The 24,924-nt window shown below is 35.2% G+C and overlaps 1 protein-coding gene across 9 annotated transcripts in view; it reads right to left on the reverse strand.

The window, feature by feature from the left end:
* Positions 1 to 12,949: 12,949 nt before the first annotated feature.
* PTBP3 (polypyrimidine tract binding protein 3) overlaps positions 12,950 to 24,924 on the reverse strand; it is a 96,016-nt gene continuing 84,041 nt past the window's right edge. For all 9 annotated transcript variants that reach the window (XM_079112590.1, XM_079112588.1, XM_079112589.1 and 6 more), the window contains 7 exons: positions 24,773 to 24,850; positions 21,689 to 21,828; positions 21,218 to 21,251; positions 17,938 to 18,030; positions 16,906 to 17,122; positions 13,732 to 13,809; positions 12,950 to 13,596 (listed from right to left, as the gene is read on the reverse strand). In XM_079112590.1, coding sequence (XP_078968716.1) covers positions 13,464 to 13,596; positions 13,732 to 13,809; positions 16,906 to 17,122; positions 17,938 to 18,030; positions 21,218 to 21,251; positions 21,689 to 21,828; positions 24,773 to 24,850 — 773 coding nt within the window. In that variant the 3' untranslated portion in view covers positions 12,950 to 13,463. The remainder of the gene's footprint in view (positions 13,597 to 13,731; positions 13,810 to 16,905; positions 17,123 to 17,937; positions 18,031 to 21,217; positions 21,252 to 21,688; positions 21,829 to 24,772; positions 24,851 to 24,924) is intronic.

Here is a 24,924-nt window from a genome sequence, read left to right on the forward strand (position 1 = left end):
CCCATCCTAGGCAGTTATCTGTCCTTGAGTACAAACCCAACATGGGAATGAAGGAATCCAGACATTGGGGATGGTAGCAGAAGGTCTCAGAAATGACTCCCAAATTAACAAGTAAATTACAACTCCCAACAGAGAACACATGAAATATAGGCTTTGAATCACCTCTTTAAAAGTCCCGTTCCTCCTGATGCGCAGAGTCACAGCTTCTTGGGTCAGGAGTCCCCTGTGTTTCTCTTCTGCCAGCAAGGCGATAATCTTTATTTTCCCTTTTCTCAAAACTGTGCCCTCGTTATTGGACTGGCATAGGGAATAAGGACCGAGCTTTTGGTAACACTAGTTCTTCAAGTTTTCTATCCAGCTTTGTCATTTCTGCTAGTCCCCTTCTTAATGAATTAAATGAAACTTTTGACTCATGTTATCTTTTGTATAAGAATTATAACAGCTTAAGAATTTTGTTTTCAAATTTGTGGCTTTTCAATTCTCCGATTTTTCCCCCTTCTACACAAAGAGCACAGACCCCAATCAGTAAGATGAAGAGACAGCTTTTCTCAGTTTGGCTCCAAAGGTCTTCAAGATTCTCTCAGGAGGGTTTCAGACTCCTAAGGGGAAAAGGTATATTATGAGCTGAATTGTGTCCTCTCAGACTTTAAATGCTGAAGTCTGTAACGGTTAATTTTAGGTGTCAACCTGACCCAATTAAAGGATACCTCAATAGCTGGTAAAGCATGATTTCTGGGTGTGTCTGTGAAGGTGTTCTCAGAGACTGGTGTGTAGTGAGCTGAGGGATGAAGGCCCACCTTCAGTATGGGTGGGCACCATCCAACTGGCTGAGGGCTTGGGTAGAACAAAAAGGCAGAGGTAAGCAGATTCGCTTTCTCACACAATTGGGGCAAACTTTTACTCATGCCCTTGGACTTCAAAACCCCAAATTCTTGGCCTTTGGACTCTGGGACTTGCATCTCCTACCCCAGGTTCTCTGGCAGACCTTTGGCCTCTGACTGAGTTTCATCATTGGCTTCCCTGATTCTGAAGCCTTTAGACTCAGACTAAGCGACAGTATGGGCCTCTATAATAACATGTGAGCCAACTTCCCCAATAAATTCTCTCATCTAGTCATCATCCTATTGGTTATTTCTGGAAAACCCTATTACAAAGTCTCAACCCACTGTACCTAAAAATGTGACCATATTTTGCCAGGTCTGGTGGCAAAATTACCTGTAATCCCAGCTACCCTGGAGGTTGAGGCAGGAAGATCACACATTTGAGGCCAGCCTCAGCAATTTAGCGAGGCCCCAAGCAACTTATGAGAATTATATTAAGAATTTTGTTTTCAGCTAGGTGCAGTGGCACACATCTGTAATCATAGCAGCTCCAGATGTTCAGACTGAGGCAGGAAGATTGCAAGTTCAAGGCTAGCCTCAGCAACTTAGTGAGACCCTGTCTCAAAATAAAAAAGGCTGGGGATGTGGCTGGCTCAGTGGCTGGATGCCCCTAAGTACAGTCCCTGGTTTGGCTCAGGATTCTCTTAGCAGGTTCTGGACTCCTAAGAGAAACTGTATGTATCAAAGTAAATAAAGGGTTGGGGATGTAGCTCAGTGGTAAAGCACTCCTGGGTTCAATCTCCAATACCAAAAATTTAAAAAGAAAGTGATTGAATTTGGAGATAGGGCCTTTTATAGAGAGGAAAAATCAAATGAGGTTACATGCGTGTGCCCTAGTCAGAAATAACTGGTGTTCTCAAAAGAGGACATTTGGACACAGATACATACACGTAAGACCATCTGGTGAGAACATGGGAAGGTGGCCATCCACAAGCCAAGGAGGAAGGCCTCAGAAGAAATCGAACCTGCTGACATTTTGATCTCAGACTTAAGAACCTCTATAACTATGAGGAAATTTTTCCTTTTTTGTTTTTAATTTGTGGTGCTGGGGATCAGACCCAGCAGGCACTCTACACCACTGCATCCCTAACTCATTAACTGCTATTCTTTAAGCCATCCAGTTGGTGGCATTTTGTTATGACAGTCCTAGCAAACCAAAAGGGAATATTTTGGCCTTCTTGAAATTGTCTGTATCTGGGAAATCTATGCTTCTGGGGCTACCACTGAAGAAGTTATGGCTAACCCCCACAAAATGTGAAGGTCAGAGGCGATAGTTTCAGTGAGGTATGGATCAGCAGATTAAAAAGTATTTTTGCTGGAGCCCCCTCCCCATTTTTAAATGGGGGAGTTTTTGTTTTTTGCCAAATAGCTGTTTTTTTTTTTTTTTTTGCGGTACTGAGGATCGAACTCAGGGCCTTGTGCTTGCAAGCCAAGCACTCTACCAACCGAGCTATATCCCCAGCCCGAGTAGCTGTTCTTGTAGGTTGAAACAAGAGGTTCCATTTCCTTCTCTGAGTATCCACTCAGCTCTCTGTCTAGTTTTACTCAGACACGGTGGCTTAGACAAGGTGCTGGTCAATAGCAACATGCTTATGTCCACATAGTTCACGGGCTCAGTGGTTTTGCTTCAGGAGTAGAGGATGGGGACTTCCATGTTCAGAACTCAGGGCTTCTGCCATCAGGTACTCTACAAACTCAAAGAAAATGGCAAACCCTATTGTATTTATTCAATAGATCACTTGCTGCATTTAGGTCTCTGCATGGATGCTTTTATTTCTTCTTTACTTTTCTGGTTCTGAGGATTGAACCCAGGGGCATTTTGCCACTGAGTCACATCCCCAGTCCTTTTTATTTCTTATTTTGAGGCAAGGTTTTGATAAATTGCTGATGCTGGCCTTGAACTTGCAATCCTTCTGCCTCAGTTTCCAGAGTCACTGGGATTACAGGCAAGCACCACGATACCCAGCAACCATGGTGGTGCCTGGCTGGATCTTTTATTTCTTAAAAGAAATATCCTGCTTCTCCCAGGTGAGAGGTGGGTGGGGTAAAGAATATAAAATATTGAATACGAATTGAATGATGGAAATAAAGTTTAATTATACTAGTCTTTTATAAGGGTTTGAAATTTGCCATAAAAATACATGCTTTAAAAAAGGGGAATGCGGGCTGGGAAGATAGCTCAGTTGGTAGAGTGCTTGCCTTGCATGCACAAGGCCCTGGGTTTGATCCCCAGCACCGCAAAAAAAATAAATAAATAAATAAATAAATAAATAAAATTAAAAAGGGGAATGCGAAGAAAAAAAAAAATGGCTGAAGATGTGGCTCAGTTGTTAAGTGACCCTGGGTCCAATGTCTAATACCCCCCAAAAGGTGGGGGATGATAGGAACCAAAATAATTTGCAAACAAAGAAAAAAAGAAAGTCCAAGCATTTATCTTATCTTTGCTAAAGAAATTATACCTCATGATACCAAACAGATGATATTGGGAAACTTCTCTTATATAGGTGCAATCAAATTAACACAAGAAAAAGGTAAGATAAAATTAGAGCTTCTTTATTTTAAGACCCCTAGAAAATAATGCATCTTGGGTTGGGGATGTAGTTCAGGAGTAGTGATGATGGCTTAAGTCCTGGGTTTAATCCGCAGCACAGAAGATCTAAATGAACCTAGGAAATGATCATCAATGGCTACTGCTATTACCAGACAAGACCCATTGTGGAAGTACCCAATGCCACCTAGGAAGTATTCTCTCCTCTCCTCAAAACAGAGGGTGGCAGGTAGGAAGGAAAGAAGAAATGAGAATCTGAATGAAGTCTCATTTAAAGAAAATTTGAAGGGGGAGACATATTGAAGAAATAACTCCACTGGGATATAATAATCAACAAAATCCAGATGGTTAGAAGTTTTACAGAATGGCTCAGTTTCTTCAACAAATTGTTAAGAAAAAAAAGGGATGGAAAGAAAAGCTATAAAAGACTACCAACAATCCCAGTTTAAGCATGGACTTAAACATACTGAAGTACTTAGATGAAACGATAGGATTAGAATTTGTTTAAAAATAATCCTGGGGGTGGAGTGAAAGAGATGGAATGAGCTTGGCCACTAGTTGCAGTTGGGTATTAGGTACATGGGGTTTTATCACACTACACTTATTTGCAATGAAAAAAAATTAGTTGTAGATGGACACAATACCTTTATTTTACTTATTTTTATGTGTTGCTGAGAATAAAACCCAGTGCCTCACAAGTGATAGGCAAATGCTCTACCACTAGGCGACAACCCCAGCCCCTTATTTGCAATTTTTTTTTTTTTTTTTTTTTTTGTGGTGCTGAGGATTGAACGCAGGGCCTTGTGCTTGCAAGGCAAGCACTGTCACTGAGCTATCTCCCCAGCCCCCGCAAGCAAATCTTAATGACAAATCTAGTTAAACCTTTTGAATAAAGTTTCTTCTTGGAATGCCAGAGGTTCTGTACATCTTCCCAGCTTTGCTTGTTACAAATATAGTAGGGGTTAGGCATTAAGATAGCCAACCAGATCAAGCGTCTAGTTGCAAAAACAAAGCCAAAATGCATTAATTACATGTTTGCTCAATCTACCCGGGTGTAAAACTGTTCCCAAGGTAAAGTTTACATGGACACATTGTTTTGTGTTTTTTTGTCAGTGAAATGTTTTTCCTATAGGTTTGCCATGGTCAGGGAGGGAGTTTCACAGTGAAATGCAGGCCATGTTATCTTGGGGTCTGTTATAGAGGGTCTTATTTTCCTTTGTTCTAGTAAGCCTGGGAATATGTTTATAGTCCCTTGATCAATTATAATCATCTTAAAATCCCATTAAAATATAATGTAAATATATAAATCCTAAGTGTACAACCTCAATTTATCAGAAAGTAAATACTTCAGGTAACTGGTACAAAGATTATTAATAATCCAGTAACCAGACACCAGAACCCCTCTTCTCAATAGTCCTACTCAAAGGTTATCCTTTTTCTGAATTTGATGTAAATAAAATTATACATTAGGGACTGGGGAGATAGCTCAGTCGGTAGAGTGCTTGCCTTGTAAGCACAAGGCCCTGGGTTCAATCCCCAGCACCCCCCCAAAAAAATTATACATATTACTGTGTATGATTTCCTTTGTTCAAGCACATCTGAGATTCTTCCATGTCATTTTAATCAGATTTTGTTCATTTACATTACTAGTTTTCCATTATTCCTTTATCTTTAAAATGCCCTTTGTCCTGAAGTGTACTCTAATATTTACAGTTAATACCAATTTTATTTTGGTTAAACACAACGTCTTAACAGATTAGAATCTGATATTTGTGGGGCTGGGGTTGTAGCTCAGTGGTAGAGCACTTGCCTAGTGTGTGTGAGGCACTGGGCTGGATCCTCAGCACTACATTAAAATAAATAAAATAATGGTGTGTTCATCTACAACTAAAAAGTATATGTTAAAAAAAAAGAATTTGACATTTGTATTCTATACATTCAGGAACTCAGCAGAAAACTCCATAAACTTAGGCACAGAACAGTGATACAGGTGCTTACACAATCTAACAGAGGACAATTTATTCCAACAAAACTATTGAGTTTTTCCTGTTACCTTGTCTATATTCTTTGAACAAATATAAGGACAGAAGAAATGCATCTTCATCAAACATTAGAATCATTAACTTTTCTAGTTACTTATACTGTCTAGCAGACTCGGGAATTCTACATTAAAATCCAGTGGCTCAAAGAAAGCTGTAGTTCCACAGAGCCGTTGCTAGAATTTTATCACTTTAGTGTAAATTCTTTTAATAAGCTCAAAAAGAATATAGTAACAAATTTTCACTAGAAGGTTAAATAAACAATAGAAGAAAAGAAAGTTCTGATGCGAGTTTAACATTTTTCACAATACTTAACCCAGTATCCCAAATTAATGTCGGGCATTAAAAACTGCACACAGGCAGGTGTGGTGATGCACACCTATAATCCCAGCTACTTGAAGGCTGAGGCCAAAAGATTACAAACTCAAGGCCAGCCTGGACAATTTTACTGGAACCCTGTCTCAAAATAAAATAAGGTCTGGGGACATAGCTCACAGGGCATGTCTCAGGGCTCAATCCCTAATATCCCACACCCCACAAAAAAAGGGCATAGCTTGTTTGTGCCCAATTAACTTGACCCATTTCTGTAACTTGTTCAAGTAATGGCATATGTCTTAGAGATAATCACTGTTCTAGAATGGCTTTTTTTTTTTTTTTTTTTCCCCGATATGGGAGATTAAACCCAGGGGTGCTTTACCACTGAGATACATCCCCAACCCTTTTTATTTTCAGAGACAGGGTCTTGCAACGTTGCTTATGGTCTCAGCATGTTGCCGAGGCTGGTCTTGAACTTGCAGCCCTCCTGCCTCAGCAGAGATTTTGCATAGCTGAGATTACAGGCCTATACCACCTGCCTGTCTTGGAATGACTTATTTTTAAGAGCAAAATGTATATGACTAGTACGAGATATGTATTTCTATATTCATAACTATCTGTAGGATCATTTCAGCTAGATGTGTGATGGCTGGAAGACAGAGACCTCATGATTGACTTTCGGGGCTTCCTACTGAAAGCAGGAATTCACAATTATTTGATTTATGAATTTAAAAAGTTAACAGTATTTCCACTACATTACACATTCTTAAAAGTCACCACATCCTTAACTCTTTGTATTTTTCCCCAGGATCTAGCTCAATTGCTGGAACAATCAGTATCTGATGATCTGAATATCTTGTATTAAACAGGGTGTGGGCTCAGCTGTGTGCCTCCCACCCCAACCCATATGTTGAAGTCTCACCCCCAGTGTCTCAGAACGTGAATACACTGGAGACTGGCCTTTAAAGAGGTAAAATGAGATCTGGGTGGGCCATATATATATGATGACTATTGTCCTTGTAAGAAGAGATCAGGACAAAGACACACAGGAAAGATCACACGAAGGCAGAAGACAGATCTCCGGAGAAGACAGAGATCTACAAAGCAAGGAAAGAGGCACTAGAAGAAATTAAAAATGCTCACGCCTTGATTCTGAATTCCTTGGATCTGGAGCTGTGAGAAATACATTTTTTAAAGAGTCGATTTTCTTAAATTTGTAATGTAAAGCTACATTCTCAATTAAAAAATGTTCAGAAATAAGCATTTTACACTTCAGCAGAAACTCTCCTTATTCAAGATCTTTAAATTGGTTTTGATAGTTTTCAGAATACATAAGCATTCTAAGGTACAGACCTTCAAGATCATAACATTAGCAGCATTTGGTAGTATAGGACTGCCAACTCCTGGGTGCAACAGAGGGCACTGAGCACTGGATAAGGTCAAGGAGACCTGGGTTCAAGTTTAGACTCTGAAATTAACAGAAAATTGAACTAGATGTTCTCTTAGGTCCTTTATATCCACAATTTCATGACTCTTAGTGATGGTCATAAGCTCTCTATGATGTAAATAAGTATCTCACAATCTAGTTAATAAAAGTTTCATTTGGACACATAGTTATTTTATCTTCTTTATAAAATGCTTCTTATGCCAAAACATTTACTTATTTCTCTAGTGAATTTATGGAAGTAACAGAATTGATAAGTAAGCCAGCAAAGATCAATAGTGATCACCTAATTTTCTATTCCATTAACAATAAATTTCCATTTCTAAGAGATCCTTGGGTAAAATATTAAAATAAATATAATTGCTTAAATTCCTGCAATCAAAAAAAATTTTTAAAACATTTGTGTAAGGAAAAGCAATTCATAGTCTGTTGGTAAGTGTTAACCTTTAATTCAAAAGAACACCAACTCTGGGTTTGAGATCTGAGATTACATTTCACATCTCCAAGTATGTAATGTAAACCCTATTAGAAGCCAAAAATTGAACCAAACTGGGAATAGTGTTTAACTATAATTTGGCATTGTCCATACAGAGGGAGAGACAAGGGGTGAGGCCAGGAAAGAGAGAGGATGGGAAAAGCTTGGGTGAGCAAGCATGCTAACACACATTCATGTACCTGCACTTAAGGGGAAGATTAGAAAAGCACTTCACTCCTCAAAATGAGAACTAAATTCCTAAATTAAAAGAGAAGTGGTTAGTAGATTTTTGTGTTTTTAATTTTTTTTCAGTTTTAAAGTTGTCTGCATATGTATTTGCTATTGTCTAACTAAGACAAGTTGAGATGGATGGCTATGGGAGAAAAAAAGAAAATATGACATCATCAAATTACAGGTAAGACAAGGGGAAACCCAGAGTATAGACAAGAACACAGAAAATTTAAGAGAGTACAGATGTCATGACATTTATTAAAAGGCATGCTACAATGCTATACTTGTTAGGAAAAGAGATTGGAAATATCAAGTAATAGCAAATATACAAACTGAAGGAAAACGGAATATACTGTAGTGTACAGAAGCTTGAATTAACCATGCACTACGTATTTAGAAAATATGTTTTTAATATTTTATCTTCTCTTTGCATTTATAACATAATTCACTTCAACAATCACAGAATCCTTTTCTTCCAATGCCACAAACTGTATTACAAATGAAAGCTGGTACTGCTGCTTATCAAAATATACAAGACAATTGATGTTTTTATATAAAACCACTTTATATGTTAACTTGTTCCCAAAACCCTTTTTTTCTTTTTTGGCCTGGTTAAAAAAAAATGTTGTTACAAATATTTACAGCATTTTCTTCTTGTTAGATGAACATTCTTGTGAACTGAAAAAGGGAATTTCATGAACAGACCACATAAAACATAAGACAATGTCAGAGGCTCCTAGCTGTGCTATTTTTTTTTTTTCTTAAATACAGTACTGAAAATGCCCATCAAACCCTTGTCATCCTAATCCATTCTGTTCACATTAGAACTCCCATTTTCTCTTAAGTAGTCTATTTACCAATAGGAAATACAAAGTAAAGGCCGCTCTGCACCGGGTCTTTTAGAAAGGAGCTTGGGGGAAATGCTTCACAGAAGAGTTAAAACCAGAACACTCAGTCTTTGGTCAGAGCAATGAGGTGACATTTGATGCAAAACTCTGCTTGGTAAGCAATCTTTATAATTAGTAATTTTTGGATGTGGGATGAATTTTTAAAAGATCTGGGTAACAATGAATGGTAAAGGAAAAAGGCCAGAGTATGTTTCTTTTTAATGACACTAAAAATAGCTATTTAAATATATGTTAGTACAACTACTGCACAGATCCAAGAACTGAAAAGTACAACAGAAATATCTGCTGAGAGTGTTGAGTTAAACTTGCCATAAGCTCTTTCAATCATGAGTATATCACCAAGGTCATTGGACCAGACAAATATCCCTTTTCTCTGGGACATATGCCTCAGGTTGCAAAAACTAGGGTGACTACCACAAAGATTTAGAGCAGCTCTGTTCTTGAACCAGCATAATGCTCTATAATGAAGGTTATGTGATAAGACAAAAGTGTAACTGAGACTTCATACAGTTACAATTATTTGCTTGTATGACTAGTTTGTGGGACAACATTCTTTTAAAACTCTATATTACATATTTCCTGAAAACCAGAATACTGATACTATCTTAGTCTCCAACAGGAAGAAAAGGTCATTTAAGACTACTGAAGAAGGCACATAAACTTTGGTCCAGTTTTGCTTTTCTCCCTTTATAAAACCCTCAAAATTAAGATTTAGTAGTTTTTCTATCTTATAAGCCATTCACAACTAGCTGTTAGAATTTGCTCTGAAAAAAGACTGCAAATAGTCTTACAGGTAACAACACAACTCTTTTAAGACAGCTGAGTTATACTTTTAAAGTTTTGTGCGATCTAAACTGTGTTTTAGCACAATAGAGTATTTTAAGTCTGGCAGGTTTATTAACAGATAACAAGATAACATTAACAACAGAGCAAGACAAAGGAAAGGCTAAGAAAAATACTTTACACATAATTATGCTGCTTTTTTTTGTTTGTTTTAAAAATAGCAGTACACATTAGTTTTTCCAAGAAATAAGCTGATAGTTTGGCAAATTTAGGATTTTTAAATGACTTAATGGGGAGAAAAAGATATGCTTTGAGTTTGTCATTTTTTTGTCCAAAAATATTTAATGGGAACAGAAGTTCAGAATCCACATGACAAGGGCTGGGGATCTGGCTCAGTTGGTAGAGTGTCTGCCTTGCAAGCACAAGGCCCTGGGTTCAATCCCCAGCATAGCAAAAAAAAAAACTAACAAAAAACTACATGACAATACACTCAAAAGTAAAAACCATTAACTAATGACCTGAAGACTCTGAACAAAGTTTCTGAGCTGAAAAGAGAGATTCATAGGAGAATTCTTTTAAATTAAAGTAGAACCGATGATTACAATAGCAGGTGGACAGAGAAGGCCTTGTTCCCATAAAGAATTAGGCAGTCAGAAATGAGGGCTATAAAATCTGAGTTCAAATATTACTACAAATAACTGAGAATAATATTCAGTTCTGAAGAATTTATGGCATTCACTGTAAGAGCTACTGGGTAATTTTGATACTCTTTAATAAGTTGCAAATTAAGATAATGCATCATTTTTCTGTTTATACATTATATGAGACACATTTTACTGCTATGTAATTTATTCAAATCTCAAAGTAAAATGTTTTGGCATAAATTGCTACTGTTAAATGTGTACTGCTAATTTTTAAAGTTCTGAATGTGTGTGTGTGTGTAAAGATCAAGATACTTTGAAAAGTGATATGAAGTACACCTTAAAATAAATAAACTTAAGAATAAGATACTATGATAGATCAACAGTGAAAATAAACCATTGCTTAGAAGATACTGAATAAATGCATGCCAAAACAAAACACAGATCTACTTTTTCCACCACCCTGATAATTTTTAGTTTTTTTTACAAAAACTATGCCAACACAAATACTGTAGACCTCTATAATTCTAACAGCAAAGAGTTCAATACGGACAACATAATCAATCCATGTGCCCTACAGCTAATTTTAGACACAAACTGATGGCTTCAAACATGCTCTTTTAAAACAATATCCCACTTCTCCAAATTTTAATTTGGTTAATTTTCTTTGTCAATAAATTAAAATGTATGTAATGTGCATATGTATATACATTAGAAGTGTATGTATGTATATACATGAATCTATACATACACACACACACACACACAGAAATAACACGCACACACACATACCTACATAAATCCCTGAAAAGGATTCAAATGTTCTCTCTGATTTAAAGGCCATCCCCCACTTCAAAATTACATTCAACACCATTATTTCCCTTCTGCTATCAGTAACTTGCTACACTTAATGCTGGATGTTATGAGAATTATGAATTAATAAATTACATAGTCATCCCAAAGCAAACAAAGTAACCTAATTTAACAATGTCACTGAAATTTGCTTGTGTAGAAGAAGAAAAAAAAATTGGGGAGATTTTCCAATTTTTTCCCTTTCTCTTCTACTTGCATGTTTAGGGTAAAAATGTACTTCTTAAGTGGGGGAAAAAATAATAGATAAATGATTATACCTATATATTCAACCATTTCAAAGATCTCAATTTAGTGTCCTTCCTATTCTACCAACTGTTACTCAGTGTTGAGTTAGAATCTGTAATCTCTTTCAGCTTCGGCATTTTATGTAAAATTTCTTTTGTAAAAAAACCTATGTTCAAATTAATGGCTGCCATAGAGCAAAATAATTGAGATATTCTTTGGAAAGTTAAGATGAGCCATTCTCAGAATATGAAACTTGTAAACAGGTGGACAAAATCAATTCCTTTGAATAATTCTGCTTTTTAAAAAAATCTGATCAAGCATAGAAGAAGAAATTAACAAAGCAGTTTCTTGTTAAAAAAACAATTTTACATAATACAATCACTGAAGCAACATTAAAATGTACTCTTACATTCAACCAGAAAGAGAAGGAGAGTATGTGAAATAATTTGTTTTCTCATACTCCTATGTGGGCATTCAGAAATGAAGTTACATCAACAAAGAAAAGCAAGTTCTCACTTGAGTACTGAGAAGAACCAAGTAATCCTGAGACAAATTCTGATGGGTAATAGATTCGACAAGATCCAGAAACCGAGATTGCATTCTATAGCCCCAGATTGGTGTATGATAACTGGCAATAACTGCTACGAGTCACAATGTAAAGAAGCCTACAAAAGTGTACTGAGTTATTCCCAAAACCATTCACCCTTCCCCACCCCATCTCTGCACCAAAGCACCAAAGATTTGAATAAAAACTATTACTTATTGAAAAACCACTTAAAATTGTAATGGAAAAAAAAAAAAAAAAAACCCAAATTTTAAAATCCTCACCAAACCAGAGAAAACAAACAAACAAAAAAATGCTCACCAAGCCCACAATATAGCTTTCAAGATATTTAGATAAAACTCTAACCTATTATATCTTAAGCACATAATAAGGCACATAAGAAGAAATTAAGTAAATACACAGTAATTCTGAATAAGTATTAGAGATTATAGTGGTACAAAAAACCCTTGAGATTTTTTTTCTAAAAGAAGACCTTACCAAAAATAACTTCTAAAAAATCTGTCAAACCATATGATAGACCTGAATATTTTCCTTAAGACTGTAAACTTTTTTTCCTGAAAACAATTATAAAAAAGTAGTTTGTAAGTGAGATTATTTTCTTTTAAAATTTTCCAAGATCATATTATATAACTTGACAAATCAGTGTCATTTTGAAATTTAAAACATGATTTTTCTAATAAAATTATTAATTATTCTGACATCTTAATAGATATTGGTTGGATTCTTCTTAATTTCCCTGGGGACAGTTGAGACAATTTTTTCCAGATAGTCTTAAAAAGGTAAGATATACATATTCAAAGAAGTGTCATACAGTGGGGAAAAAAACCATTGAAAGAAAACATGCACATTTATAAGTCTGCTTCCAATACAACTCAATGTGTTTATATATAATAACCATCAATATATATGGCAAACATTTGACATAATTTATAAGTGAACATAATTTCCTACAAGGGTCAAACTTCTGAATCACAAAGTTAAAAACTTGGTTGCAAGTGATTTAAATTACTTATATCAAGTAATCTTATTTATTTATTTTTTGTGGTGCTGGGGATCAAACCCAGGGCCTTGTGCTTGCAAGGCAAGCACTCTACCAAATGAGCTATCTCCCCAGCCCTCAAGTAATTTTAAAAGTCCATGTTTAAATTTCTCAAAGCTCAAAGGAGTTTAGAAATGTTGTATAAGGCTGATCTGGACCCAAACTAGAAAAAAGCCTGTTCTCTTGAAATCTAATTTAACATAGGGAATTAAATTACTGAAAAAATATTTCTCCTGATTTTTTTTCCTGAAGGTTATTTTTATAGAAACCATGGTATAAAGGAATAACAAACTTTCCATCATACACTGGCAGCGGAAAAATGGGGGGCGGGGGAAGACCATTCCTTGTTTTGAATATACTTGGATATGAAACTCAGAAAGAGTTTTTTTTTTTTTTTTTGAAAGAGGCAGAATTGGTCTAGAGCTACTTCAGTCTATGTCTGAAGGTTTTACTGAAATTATGGTCCAGTTTTGGAGGAGAAAAATTCACAGAAAAGTCAGATTGTAGATTTTGAGAAGGAAACTCTGAGGTGGTGATTTTCTCCAAGATCATGGTTATGAAGCTCAATGAGGGCCTGGATTGCTTCTTCTACAGATGCCAACTGAATGAGCGCCATTTTACGATCTTTCCTGAAAATGGCATAAGAAATATAGAAAGGTATTTAGAATTGTTTCCAAACCTTCTTCCACCACAAGACTTTTACTGGACTCTTAAAAATTTGCATGCCATGTTAAAAAATGTATTTCTTAAAAGCAAAGACTTACTGAAAGAATTTAAAAGCCTTCACTGAACATCCCGCTTCTGTGAAAAGGTTCTTCAAATCATCCATTGTAACAGAAGGGCTGTGAAAACATTACAGAATGTCAACTACATTAGCTCCACTTCTCATATGAAGCACAGATTAACTATGGTAACCATCAATTCTCTCGAGTATTTTATATTTCAAACAGAATTAGTGAGGCAGGCAACAAAGACATGATTTGGAATTGTCCAGGAAGATATTCAAGACTGACACATAAATGTCTTCAAACAATGGAATTTTGTTTCAATCTTTGGTGAAAACGCTAGCATGTATATAAAGGTAAAAAAAAAAAAAATTCTTCTGTATATATTCTATAAAAAAGTGATTATTGTGGTAGCTAGGCTTTGAGATGGTCCTCAGTTACTTTTGCTTTGTAATATTCACACCCCTGGGGATGGGGTATTCCCCTTTTATCCTGAATAAAGATGACCTCTGTAGTCCTTAGGATATAACAGAAATAATGATATGCTCCTTCAAATAACTGCACCCTTGCCCAGTTTATTGTTTTTGGTGCTGGGAATTAAACCCAGGACTTTGCACATGCTAAGCACATGCTCTGCAACTGAGCTATGCTCTCCACCCTGCAACCTGAAGAAAGATACTCAGTTAAAACTACCTAGCTAAGTCACCCTGGGATTCTTGATTCACTGTAACAATATGAGATAATGAGTATGTGATTATTTATTTCTGTGCCAAGCTGTTAAATTCTGCAGTGATCTGTTATGCAACAGTAGATAACATTATGATACAGTGATCTATTACATGAGAGTCAACAGATGAAAAACAGACTCCTCATCTCATGACTGCTAGTAAGAACAAGGTAGAATAATCACTGGCTCTGTAGGGAGGCAGATCTGAACTCACATTCTATTCCTCACTCACTTGGTATATAATTTTGAGTGAAATTACTTATCCTGAATCTCAGTTCCATCAACAAAATGAAACTAATGACCTAACTTCAAAGGTTATTATTGTTATTTTTTGGTAACAGGGACTGAATCCAGGGGTGTTTAATCACTGAGCTACATCCTCAGTACATTTTATTTTTCATTGAGACAGGGTCTTGCTAATTTGTTCAGGGCTTTGCTAAATTGCTGAGGCTGGCTTTGAACTTGTAATCCTCCTGCCTCAGCCTCCCGAGCTGCTGGGATTACACGTGTGACACTGCAAAGGGCTTCAAAGGTTATTACAGAGAAATTGACAAAGACAGAACATGGAACAGTGGTTACCAGGGGCTAGGACTTAGGGAGAAATGGGGAGTTATAGTTTAGTGAATATAGTTTTAATTTGGGATGATGAAAAGTTTCTGCAGCTAAAAGTGATGTATGCACAATAATGTGAATGTATTTATTTGAATGTACTCTGTATTGTACATTTAAAGCAGCCAAAATGGAAAATGTAATGTTATATAAATCTTACAATTTTTTTAAACAAAAGATTGTTGGGGCTTCCCCTCAAAAAGGGTTGTTATGGAGATGAAATGAGGCAACATGTAAAGCACAAACTTGGAGGACGGTTCATATATGTTAACATCTTTCTTTTTCTATGGACATGTCCTATGCCAGCTCCAACTGTTGACTAGCTTCTGCATAATTTGTTGTATTTTAAAAAGCTAACAATGAAAGGACCATGTAGCTATTCAGTAATGAGCTATTAAACTTCTAGATCCATGTATTCTAGCACTCTAGATTTTTTTTTCCTTGAATGCCTCCTCCACAATTTCCTAGCTGGCATGAGATTTGATCCACTGTCCAAATCAGATTAAACATTTCTCCTCATAGCCTAACTGTAGACCAGCAGGGAGGCTGGCATTCAACATTATTTTGAGTAATTATTTTCCTTTCCTATTGTGTGTGTGTGTGTGTGTTGTGGGGTGAGGTGGATGGTGGATGGGGATGCTAGACATCTAATCCAGGTCTTTGGGCATGGCAGGAAAGCAATGTACCACTGAACAACATTCCTCACCCTTAGTTTGCCTTCTTATTCTAAATAACGTCCCAGAACTTTAAACCTGTCTACCCCTTCAGTCTTTAACTCAATCTGTCCCATCATCTCACCTATAAAAACTTAAATATAGTACACAGTATGTAATTATATAAGAATATATTATAAAGTTAATTACTGTAATACTATAAACTTGGGATTATTATTTCCAACTTACTTTAATGCACCTATGTCAATATGGCTGAAATAATCACAGAACTCAAAACTTGGGACTTAAAAATACGTTAAATTTTTGCACACACATATACAAATACACTCCCCACAGTTTTTACTCCTCTTTCCAAAGCTTATCCCACTTGATAAATTAGTTTAAAATATACAAAACTGCCATTTCTGTAAATCTATGATTTCAAGAATTATAACAGGGGTAGCCAAATGTTTTCCTTAAAGGGCCAAATAGTAAAAATCTCAGGCTTGGTGGGCCATATAATCTCTACTGCAGCTACTCAACTTTGCTGTTGTAGCTCAAAGGAAGTCATAGATATTATGTAAATGAATGAGCATAGCCAAAATTTATTTTATGACTTACACCAAATTTTAAGAGGAAATCTGAATTTCTATCATATCACAATTTTTTCTCCCCTACCCCAACTATTTTAAAATATAAAAATCATTCTTTGCCACATAAAAACAGACATGGGCTACAGCTGTTAATCCCTGAGTTAGAAGATAACTGAAGAATATATCCAATAAAATACTAATAGAAATCTCCCTAAGGTGGTTACAGGAAAATAAACTTTTATAGTTTTAAGTAATACATACATGTTACATACTGATGTATATGCCTTTGTAGTGTGTAGACAAAAAGTACAGAATTCATTTTTACCAAATTCTTAGATACATAGCTGCTTTTGCTATATTAGTTACTTAAAAGTTGTTACTTTTACAAAGAAAAGAACAGGTATATACCAATGAAATATCTCCACTTACATTTATTTTTAGGTCCTTTTATTACTGAACAGCCATTAATTGTTCATTTTCTATTTGAAAGAAAAATTAACATTGGATCCTTCACTTTTGGAGAGTATGACTGGAGATATGGTTAGAATAGCTTCCCTATTTTACCTCTCCCAGATCACATACTGTAGATTATCAATCACCTAAACAAGTAACTTATTAGGTAGGTACATACGGAATGTTGGAAAGATGCAGAGTGGCTGATGGTGGAAAGATATTCTGGAAGTTCTTAGAGCCAGGCTTTTTAAAGCGATGCAAAGGGCTATTGCTGAAATCCTTAGTTAGACCTTGGTCTTCTTGACCCTCTCGAGGAAGCTGAACTGCCTGGTGTTTGGACAGTGTAGCACGAAGCACTTTTCCATAAAGTCTCTGACCACTTAAATGGTTCATTGCTAGTGTATAGGAGGAAAGGGAAGTTTCAGTATTAAGACAGACTCTCAGTAATATATGCTAAGTTATCATTAATTATTTTTATTTGGTCATTTAAAATTACAGTTAGTTTGAGCATTAAGAATTTTAAATCCAAAATATTTTAGGGAAATGTGTTAAATAACCTCATTTTATTATAATGAAAGCAATTTAAAACAAGCAAAAAACACTGCCTTCCAAGCAGAGTGCTAGGAAGTTTCAGAATGCCTGGAACATATACTAATGAAACAGTTACTGAATATATTAGTTTTATTTAAAGCAAAGCATATATTGTTATTTTTCCTTTTGCAGTGTTGTGAACAGAACCCAGGACCTTGGACATTCTGGACAAGGTAGTAGCTGCTCTACCTGAGTTAGATTCCCTAGCCCCTGGGTAGTAATATTTTAATAGGCCCCATTACGAATATGGCCTTAGAATGACACTTTCTTTCACCATCATTGGGAAGTTTGCCCAAACTTTTAAGCCACTCAATAGTTTCAGAAAACTTAATTCAGCAGGAAAAGACACCAAATAAAATGAAACAAAACAAGTCATGATTATTAGTTTAAAGTTAATGGAAGATCAAACAGATAAGTGAACCTCAGACAAAAAGAGTAATTCATACAATTCAGATAAAAGAATATCTTTTAAAGTATAGCAAGTACAAATAATAATGAAGACATTACCACCAGGAAGTACTTTTGTAATATTATATTTCTAGTAGCTGCACATTTGTTTACATTGAAGGAAAATTCAGAAGTAGGTTATCATCATCACATTACTATTAATAATTAATACCTAGCTGAGCTTGGCTTGCATCCGCCATCTGAACCAAGGCATTTTCTTTCTTATTAAACATAATCTTCACTCTATGTACATCACCATACACTCCTAATTAAAACAAAGCAAAACAAGGTGCTATTTAGTGCCTGATTATATAGTATTTAATTAATTTTACTAATATATTTAAAGAAGGTATCTTTTCTCATACTATATACCTTATATGGCAATTCCATGCATATTTACCCAAGTTCCAGATCTATTTATCTACTCAATTTTCACTTGGATGTCCCATAAACATTTCAAATTTAATAAGTTCCAAACAGATTCAACCCCACTTGGCCCTCCACATTCAGTGCTGAATAACTGTGGATAAACAGTACCATCATCCACATACTTACTCTAGTCAGACACCTGGAAGTCATCTTTTAACATCTCCTGTTCCTTAAACCCTTACATCCAATACGTCACTAGTACCCATTGATTCTATGGCCTAAATGTCTCTTACATTTGTCCACTTCTCATGATCCTCCCTACCACCATAGCTATCACCATTTCCCATGAGATCATGGGAACTACCACAATGGTCTCTTAATTCATCTCATTATACTAAATTTTTTCTTAATTAGGAGTTTCTCAAAGTGGGTTCCACATCCCAAAGAATGAACAAAATGATTCGCTGAGATGTGGGAAGAAAATAATCAATTTTTTCTTTTTTTGAGACTGGGACTTGCTATATTGCCCAAGCTGGTCTGAAACTCATGAGGCTCAAACAAGTCTCCCTCCTCAGTCTCCTGAGTAGCTGGGACTGTAGGCATGCACTGCCACACCCAGTTTCAACCTTTTTTTTTGTTCTGGGGTGAACCCAGGGGTGCTCTACCACTGAGTGACACATCCAACCCTTTTGTTTTTTATTTTGAGATGTGGTCTTGCTAAGTAACTTAGAGCCTAAGTTATGACACTGTCTTTGAACTTGTGATCTTCCTGCCCCAGCTCCAAAGCAGCTAGTATTACAGGTGTGCATCACCACACCTAGCTTCAAACTCTCATTTATACTAATTTGTTTATATAAACCAATATGAAAAAAAACTACATTTTATGAATTTTCAATCTATAGATGAAATGAAAAGGTTCTGTGATATAAATAGCATTTTCTCATTTTCCCCATCCAGTGTACATAATATATTACAGTTCATGCATTAAAGAGTATCACTGATATTATAAAATTAAGATCTTTAAATAGTAGCACTATTATCATATTTTGCAATGCAATAAAAATATGCCTAAGACAACCTCCAAGGAACACAAAGGACAGCTGGTTATTTTGTCAAGCACCTAAAGGCAACAGAACACCTAGAGATGAATTGTACTTTTCAAATTTAAAAAAAAAAAAGATGAGCATTCCAAATTTGCTGCCCTCGTCAGCAATGACAAGTGGCTGAAGTAGATATTCTTTAAAAACTAAACATACACAATACATCCTTCAAGGCATGGGTGATTTTTTTTTAAAAATGAACAAGTTTACTTTTTAAAATTTTTTTTTAGTTGTAGACAGACACAATACTTTTATTATTTATTCATTCATTCATTCATTCATTCATTCATTCATTCATTCATTCATTCAGCTGAGGATCAAATGCAGTACCTCACACATGCTAGGCGAGTGCTCTACCACTGAATCACAATCCCATCCCATACTTACTTTTATTTTTAATACTTTTGTTTAGTTGTTATGAACTATTTATTTATTTATTTATATGTGGCGCTGAGAATCAAACCCAGTGCCTTACACATGCCAGGGAAGTGCTCTACCACTGAGCTACGACTTGTGCCCAAGTAAGTTTACTTTTAAAGAATCATATGAAAATGTATTATTAATTTTCAGGATTTTATTACTGAAAATTACTTAAATTTGCATTATTAAAAACTTTTACATGGGCTGGAGTTGTGGCTCAGTGGAAGAGTTTGCCTAGTATGTGTGAGGCACTGGATTTGATCCTCAACTCCACATAAAAACAAAAAATAAAGGTCTATCAACACTAAAAAAAATAAAAAAACTTACAATGACTGCAAATGAAAACAAGTGATATCTTTTCTTTTTTATTTTTGAATGAGGTTTTCTAAGTGGGGAGGAAAAGTTCTAAATTGGACTGTGATGATGACTACCTAACTATATTTACTAAAAAAAAAAAAAAAAAAAAAAAAAATCAATGAAAGCAGATAAATTGTATGGTTTAAATTATGTCTCAAAAATGCTGATTAAGGGGCTGGGGAGATAGCTCAATCAGTAGAGTGCTTGCCTTGTAAGCACAAGGCCCTGGGTTCAATCCCCAGCACTACACTACAAAAAAAAAAAAAAATTTAAAAAAGCTGATTAAAAAACTCTATCAATGCACAAGGAATTTAGCAACAAATTTTTACCGTTTTAAGAAAAAAATCTTACAAATGAAGAATATCAGAGTTGCAACCTAGTTTTTGAACACATTCAAAATAATACCTTCATTCAAGATGTACTTATTTAACAGGAAAAAAAATGTTTCTAGATGAAGTGCAACAAATATTAGTGGATTAGGCTGAAAAAGCCAGTAAAATAATTAATGAAGTACATCAACAATGAAACACGAAACACTTCCATTAGACTGCATGTTTTATCCTTGGAATACTGAGCCAAAATGAAAAACAAAATCTTTCTTATATAAAATAAAGCATACTAAATTGTATTCCTCACTAAATATTCCTTAATGCAAAAGGTTTTGTCATTAAGAAAACTTCTTAAAACAGTAAATATTGATCATTTCGTTGCTCTCATATTTCTATCTATGCTTGTGTACTTACACTATATATAATGAGCACAGTTAAAGACAGATAGAATTTATACATATTTTAATCCTCCATAAACAGGTATACTTAACTTTCTCTTTAAACCAAGAGGCGAAAACTGTTAGAAAGTTTATCTTCTATGTACTAGGAAATCTCACCCATATCTGTGAAAAGAGATTTACCCTCCTCATTTCTTCCTGGCTAACTTGTTCTAATTTTTCATAAGTCAGCTTAACCTATCACTCATACTGATTCCCTCAGCTAAGTTAGGTCTCTTGTTCTATGCACCCATTACAACCATTATTTCCCCTATTATAAAACTTTATTGTGATTACTTAAGTCTTATTCACTGCTCTACCCTTGGTGTCAAGTACACTACTTGGCACATAGAGATAATCAAGAAACATTATTAAATGAATCAAATGTACTCAATTCATATCTATATAGGTAACATTAAAAACAATAAAAATGAACTTACCAAATAGGATAAAAAGCCCATGTGGTGTGATAAGCTGTTTAAAAAGAATACAAAAAAATTAAGTGTCTTAATTAAATAATCTAAGTAAAATTTTAAAATGATTTTATTTATAATGTAATAAAGAGTTGATTTTGCTTAAAGCATTATTTTATATGCTTCTCTATATACTCATGATGCATTTTAGTAAAAATTCTTAAAACAAACTTAAGCTTTTTTGGGGGGATGGGAGGTATGAACCCACGGCCTCAGACATGCTAGGCAAGTACTAAGATACATCTCCAGCCCTTTTTATTTTTGTTTTGAGATAAGGTCTCACTAAACTGCCCTTGAACTTGTGATTCTCCTTGTCTAGGCTTTCCAACTAGCATGCATAGCCAAACTTAAAGCATTTTAATCTAAATACAACCCTAGCTCAGAAGTCACGACATCTCTTTTTGAAAGGCTATTTACATACAGTACTTCTCAACTCACATCAGGATTGAGATTGGTGACAAGTAGAACAGAATTTCCTGGTATACCACTTGCTCCAGGAATGGCCATCCTTCCAGTGACAGCAGACGAGGTGAGGGTGAGAGGACCAAGAGCTCCAGGAACAGCTGGGACTGATAGACCTTTTAAAAACATCAAAAAGCATTTCATACTCTAGTTATTTGAAGAAATTATGATATAATGAAGTATATAAATAAATTTATGAAGCAAATTCTATAAATAAATGAAATAGATAAATGAAGACAAAAAGCAAACACATGGAAGAAAGTGTGTCAAGGCTAACATAAAGGATATTCAAGGCCAGTTTTCTGCCCCATGAAGTCTGTCTAGAAGTAGAGTTCCTTATTTGTTGAAACCACTTACTCAGTACTTTACCACACTTGGCAGAGCAAGTGAAATCACTGGTCTTAAAAAAAAAAAAGCTATTAAACTTCTCAGAAGGTCTATCAACTACAAGCACTTCTGTTCTCCGGAAATAAATATATTCCAAAGCACTTTTCTATTAAAGGCATGTAATTTTCACATTGACATCTACCATAAAATCAGGGAATTTTTAAAAGTCCTTCAGCAGAAATCACAAACGTGCTGGTTAGTTATATATGCCAGTCTAAATTTTGTCAACTTGTTAAGTGCTAAATAAATATTAAGGTAATAGATTTACAGAATTCAATATTCTGTAGAATTTTTTTCAGAGCTTTCTACTCTCCTAGATATTCTGAAATCATTGAATGTTTTATAATACTATAATATTGACATTATACTTGAACCAATTCCTTAATTTGCTGATTTTTTTTTTTTTTATCTTTTAGTGGTACTGGGATCAAACCCAGGGTTTTGTGCATGCTAGGCAACTCTCAACCACTGAACTATATCCCCAGCCCAATTTGTTGATTCTTTAAGCTCAAAATTCTTTATAAAGGGGCTGGGGAGATAGCTCAGCTGGTAGAGTGCTTGCTTCATAAGCACAAGGCCCTGGGTTCGATCCCCAGCACCAAAAAAAAAAAAAAAAAAAAAAAAAAAATTCTTTGTAATAGTCCGACCACTAATTTATTACTAATGCTGTACAATTAAATTGCAATATATTTTACATTTAGCCTATTCTGCTTGAGAATCTAAGGTCACTACCACCATTATCCATTCTGACTGTGCAACTACATTCTCAGGTTGACTCTTTTTCATGAAATTCACACATATATCCCTTTTTCCATCCCCTCTAATTCAATCCTGCAACTTTTGGTACTGTCAATAGGTCTATTATATATTAGTTAAGAGTACAGCTTAGCACCACTGTGTGTGCATTATCTACCAGACTTTAAAAGTCTTAGGTCAGGAGCCCTCTTAACTCACTTATCTTTCTTAATATCTATTACTGTGTTTTATACATACAGCATCTCTAAAAGAAATACCGAAAATGAGGGAAAACACATTGCTGCTTCCGAATGTTTACTAATTAAAATTTGGTCACCTTCAAATAAATAAAAACTATGTTTTCAACAGATCATGTAGAACAGTCACTTAGATATATTTAGATGTATTTAAAACCAACAAAATACTAAACTTAGGGGCTGAGGTTTAGCTCAGTGGTAAAGCGTTTGCCTGGCATGTGGGAGGCCCTGAGTTCGAGTCTCAGCACCACATATAAATAAAATAAAAAAGATCATTGACAACCAAAGAAAAATATTAAAAAAAAAAACTAAATTTAAACCTCAAACTTCATATCACTCTATTTTTAGTTAACTCTATCCTCTCCATCAGAGAGACAATAGTTCAAATTTCCAGAATTAGAATGTTAGGGTATAAATTTTAAGTGTAGCTACCTTCATGAATTAGCTGGGATCTGGAAATATGATGTATGAAATTGGCTTCATAGGATATCATTCCCCTAAATTACCAACTTCCATGTTTTCTTTACAGAGATAAAACCATATAGCACTTTTTTCATTTTCCTTAAGTTGTGATCAAATTCATTGTTTACTATTTAGAAAAGAATAGGAATTCATATCAAAGTACTAATCAACTTCCATTTCTTAATTATTTCCATTAGCTAAAGAGGAGGAAAAAAAAGATCTTTATAAAGATCTTTGAAATAAATAACATGCATATCCTGAGTGGTAATCTTCCAAATCATCCATCGATGAGGGCTAGGAATTTACCTCAGAGGTATAGCAGTTGCCTAGCATGTGCAAGGCACTGTATTCAATCCCCAGCGCCACAAAAAAATAAAATAAAAACAAAACAACAAAAGGAAAAAAACAAAACACTAAGCGCATCAGTGAAAAGAGATTTTTCAAGTTGAATAGTAAATGTTTATTAAATACAATATTTACTGATTGCATACTGTGTATTCAATGATTTCAAAGGAACAAAGACACAAAGATAAATAAAGTTCAGGTCTATCCAACACATAATCAATAAGCCTATCACTAAAGACTGAAGCAGTTCATAAATTTTATGTAACAATTTGATTAAAAAACATTTAAGGTAGTCAACCTACAGTTATCTGTGCCAATGGCAAGTGTAAGTGATACAGAGCATATAATGAAATGACTGAAATTCAGACTGGAGCCAGAGAAAATCATTTAAAAAGAGGAAGATGCTGTGTACCATACAAATCACTTCTGTGGTCAATATGCCTAATGCCTGTTTTTTTTCCCTCACCCCTAGTACTGGGGATTGAACCCAGGGGTACTTAACCCATTGAGTCACATCCCCATCTCCATTTTTATATTTTATTTATTTATTTTTCTTTTTTTGCGGTGCTGGGGATTTGAACCCAGGGTCTTGGGCTTCTGAGGCAAACACTCTACCAACTGAGCTATATCCCCAGCCCTTTATATTTTATTTAGACACAGGGTCTTATTAAATTGCTGAGATTGGCTTTGAATGTCATCCTCCTGCCTCCACCTCCTGAGTTGCTGGGATTACAGGTGTGCACAGCCACACAACCAGCTGCCCAATACTTTTATTCTATGTTCTTCAAAATTTTCAGCTTTTAATCTTGATAAGTTCCTAGAAAATAAAAAACTTCATTTAAAAATTATTTCAAAATCAACTTTAAAAATTCACCTGTAGCTTGAGGAAATCCAATGGCTGGGGCAAATCCAGCAGCCCCTGCATATGGTGAAGAAATTATACCTGGTGCACCTAGTGAGGAAGAAAGAGAAGCTAAAATAAATATACTACCTTCTATGAATATGCTAACCAAAGCAATATAAAAT

Source organism: Sciurus vulgaris (assembly GCF_902686455.1).
Source record: "Sciurus vulgaris genome assembly, chromosome: 15".
Lineage (NCBI taxonomy): Eukaryota > Metazoa > Chordata > Mammalia > Rodentia > Sciuridae > Sciurus > Sciurus vulgaris.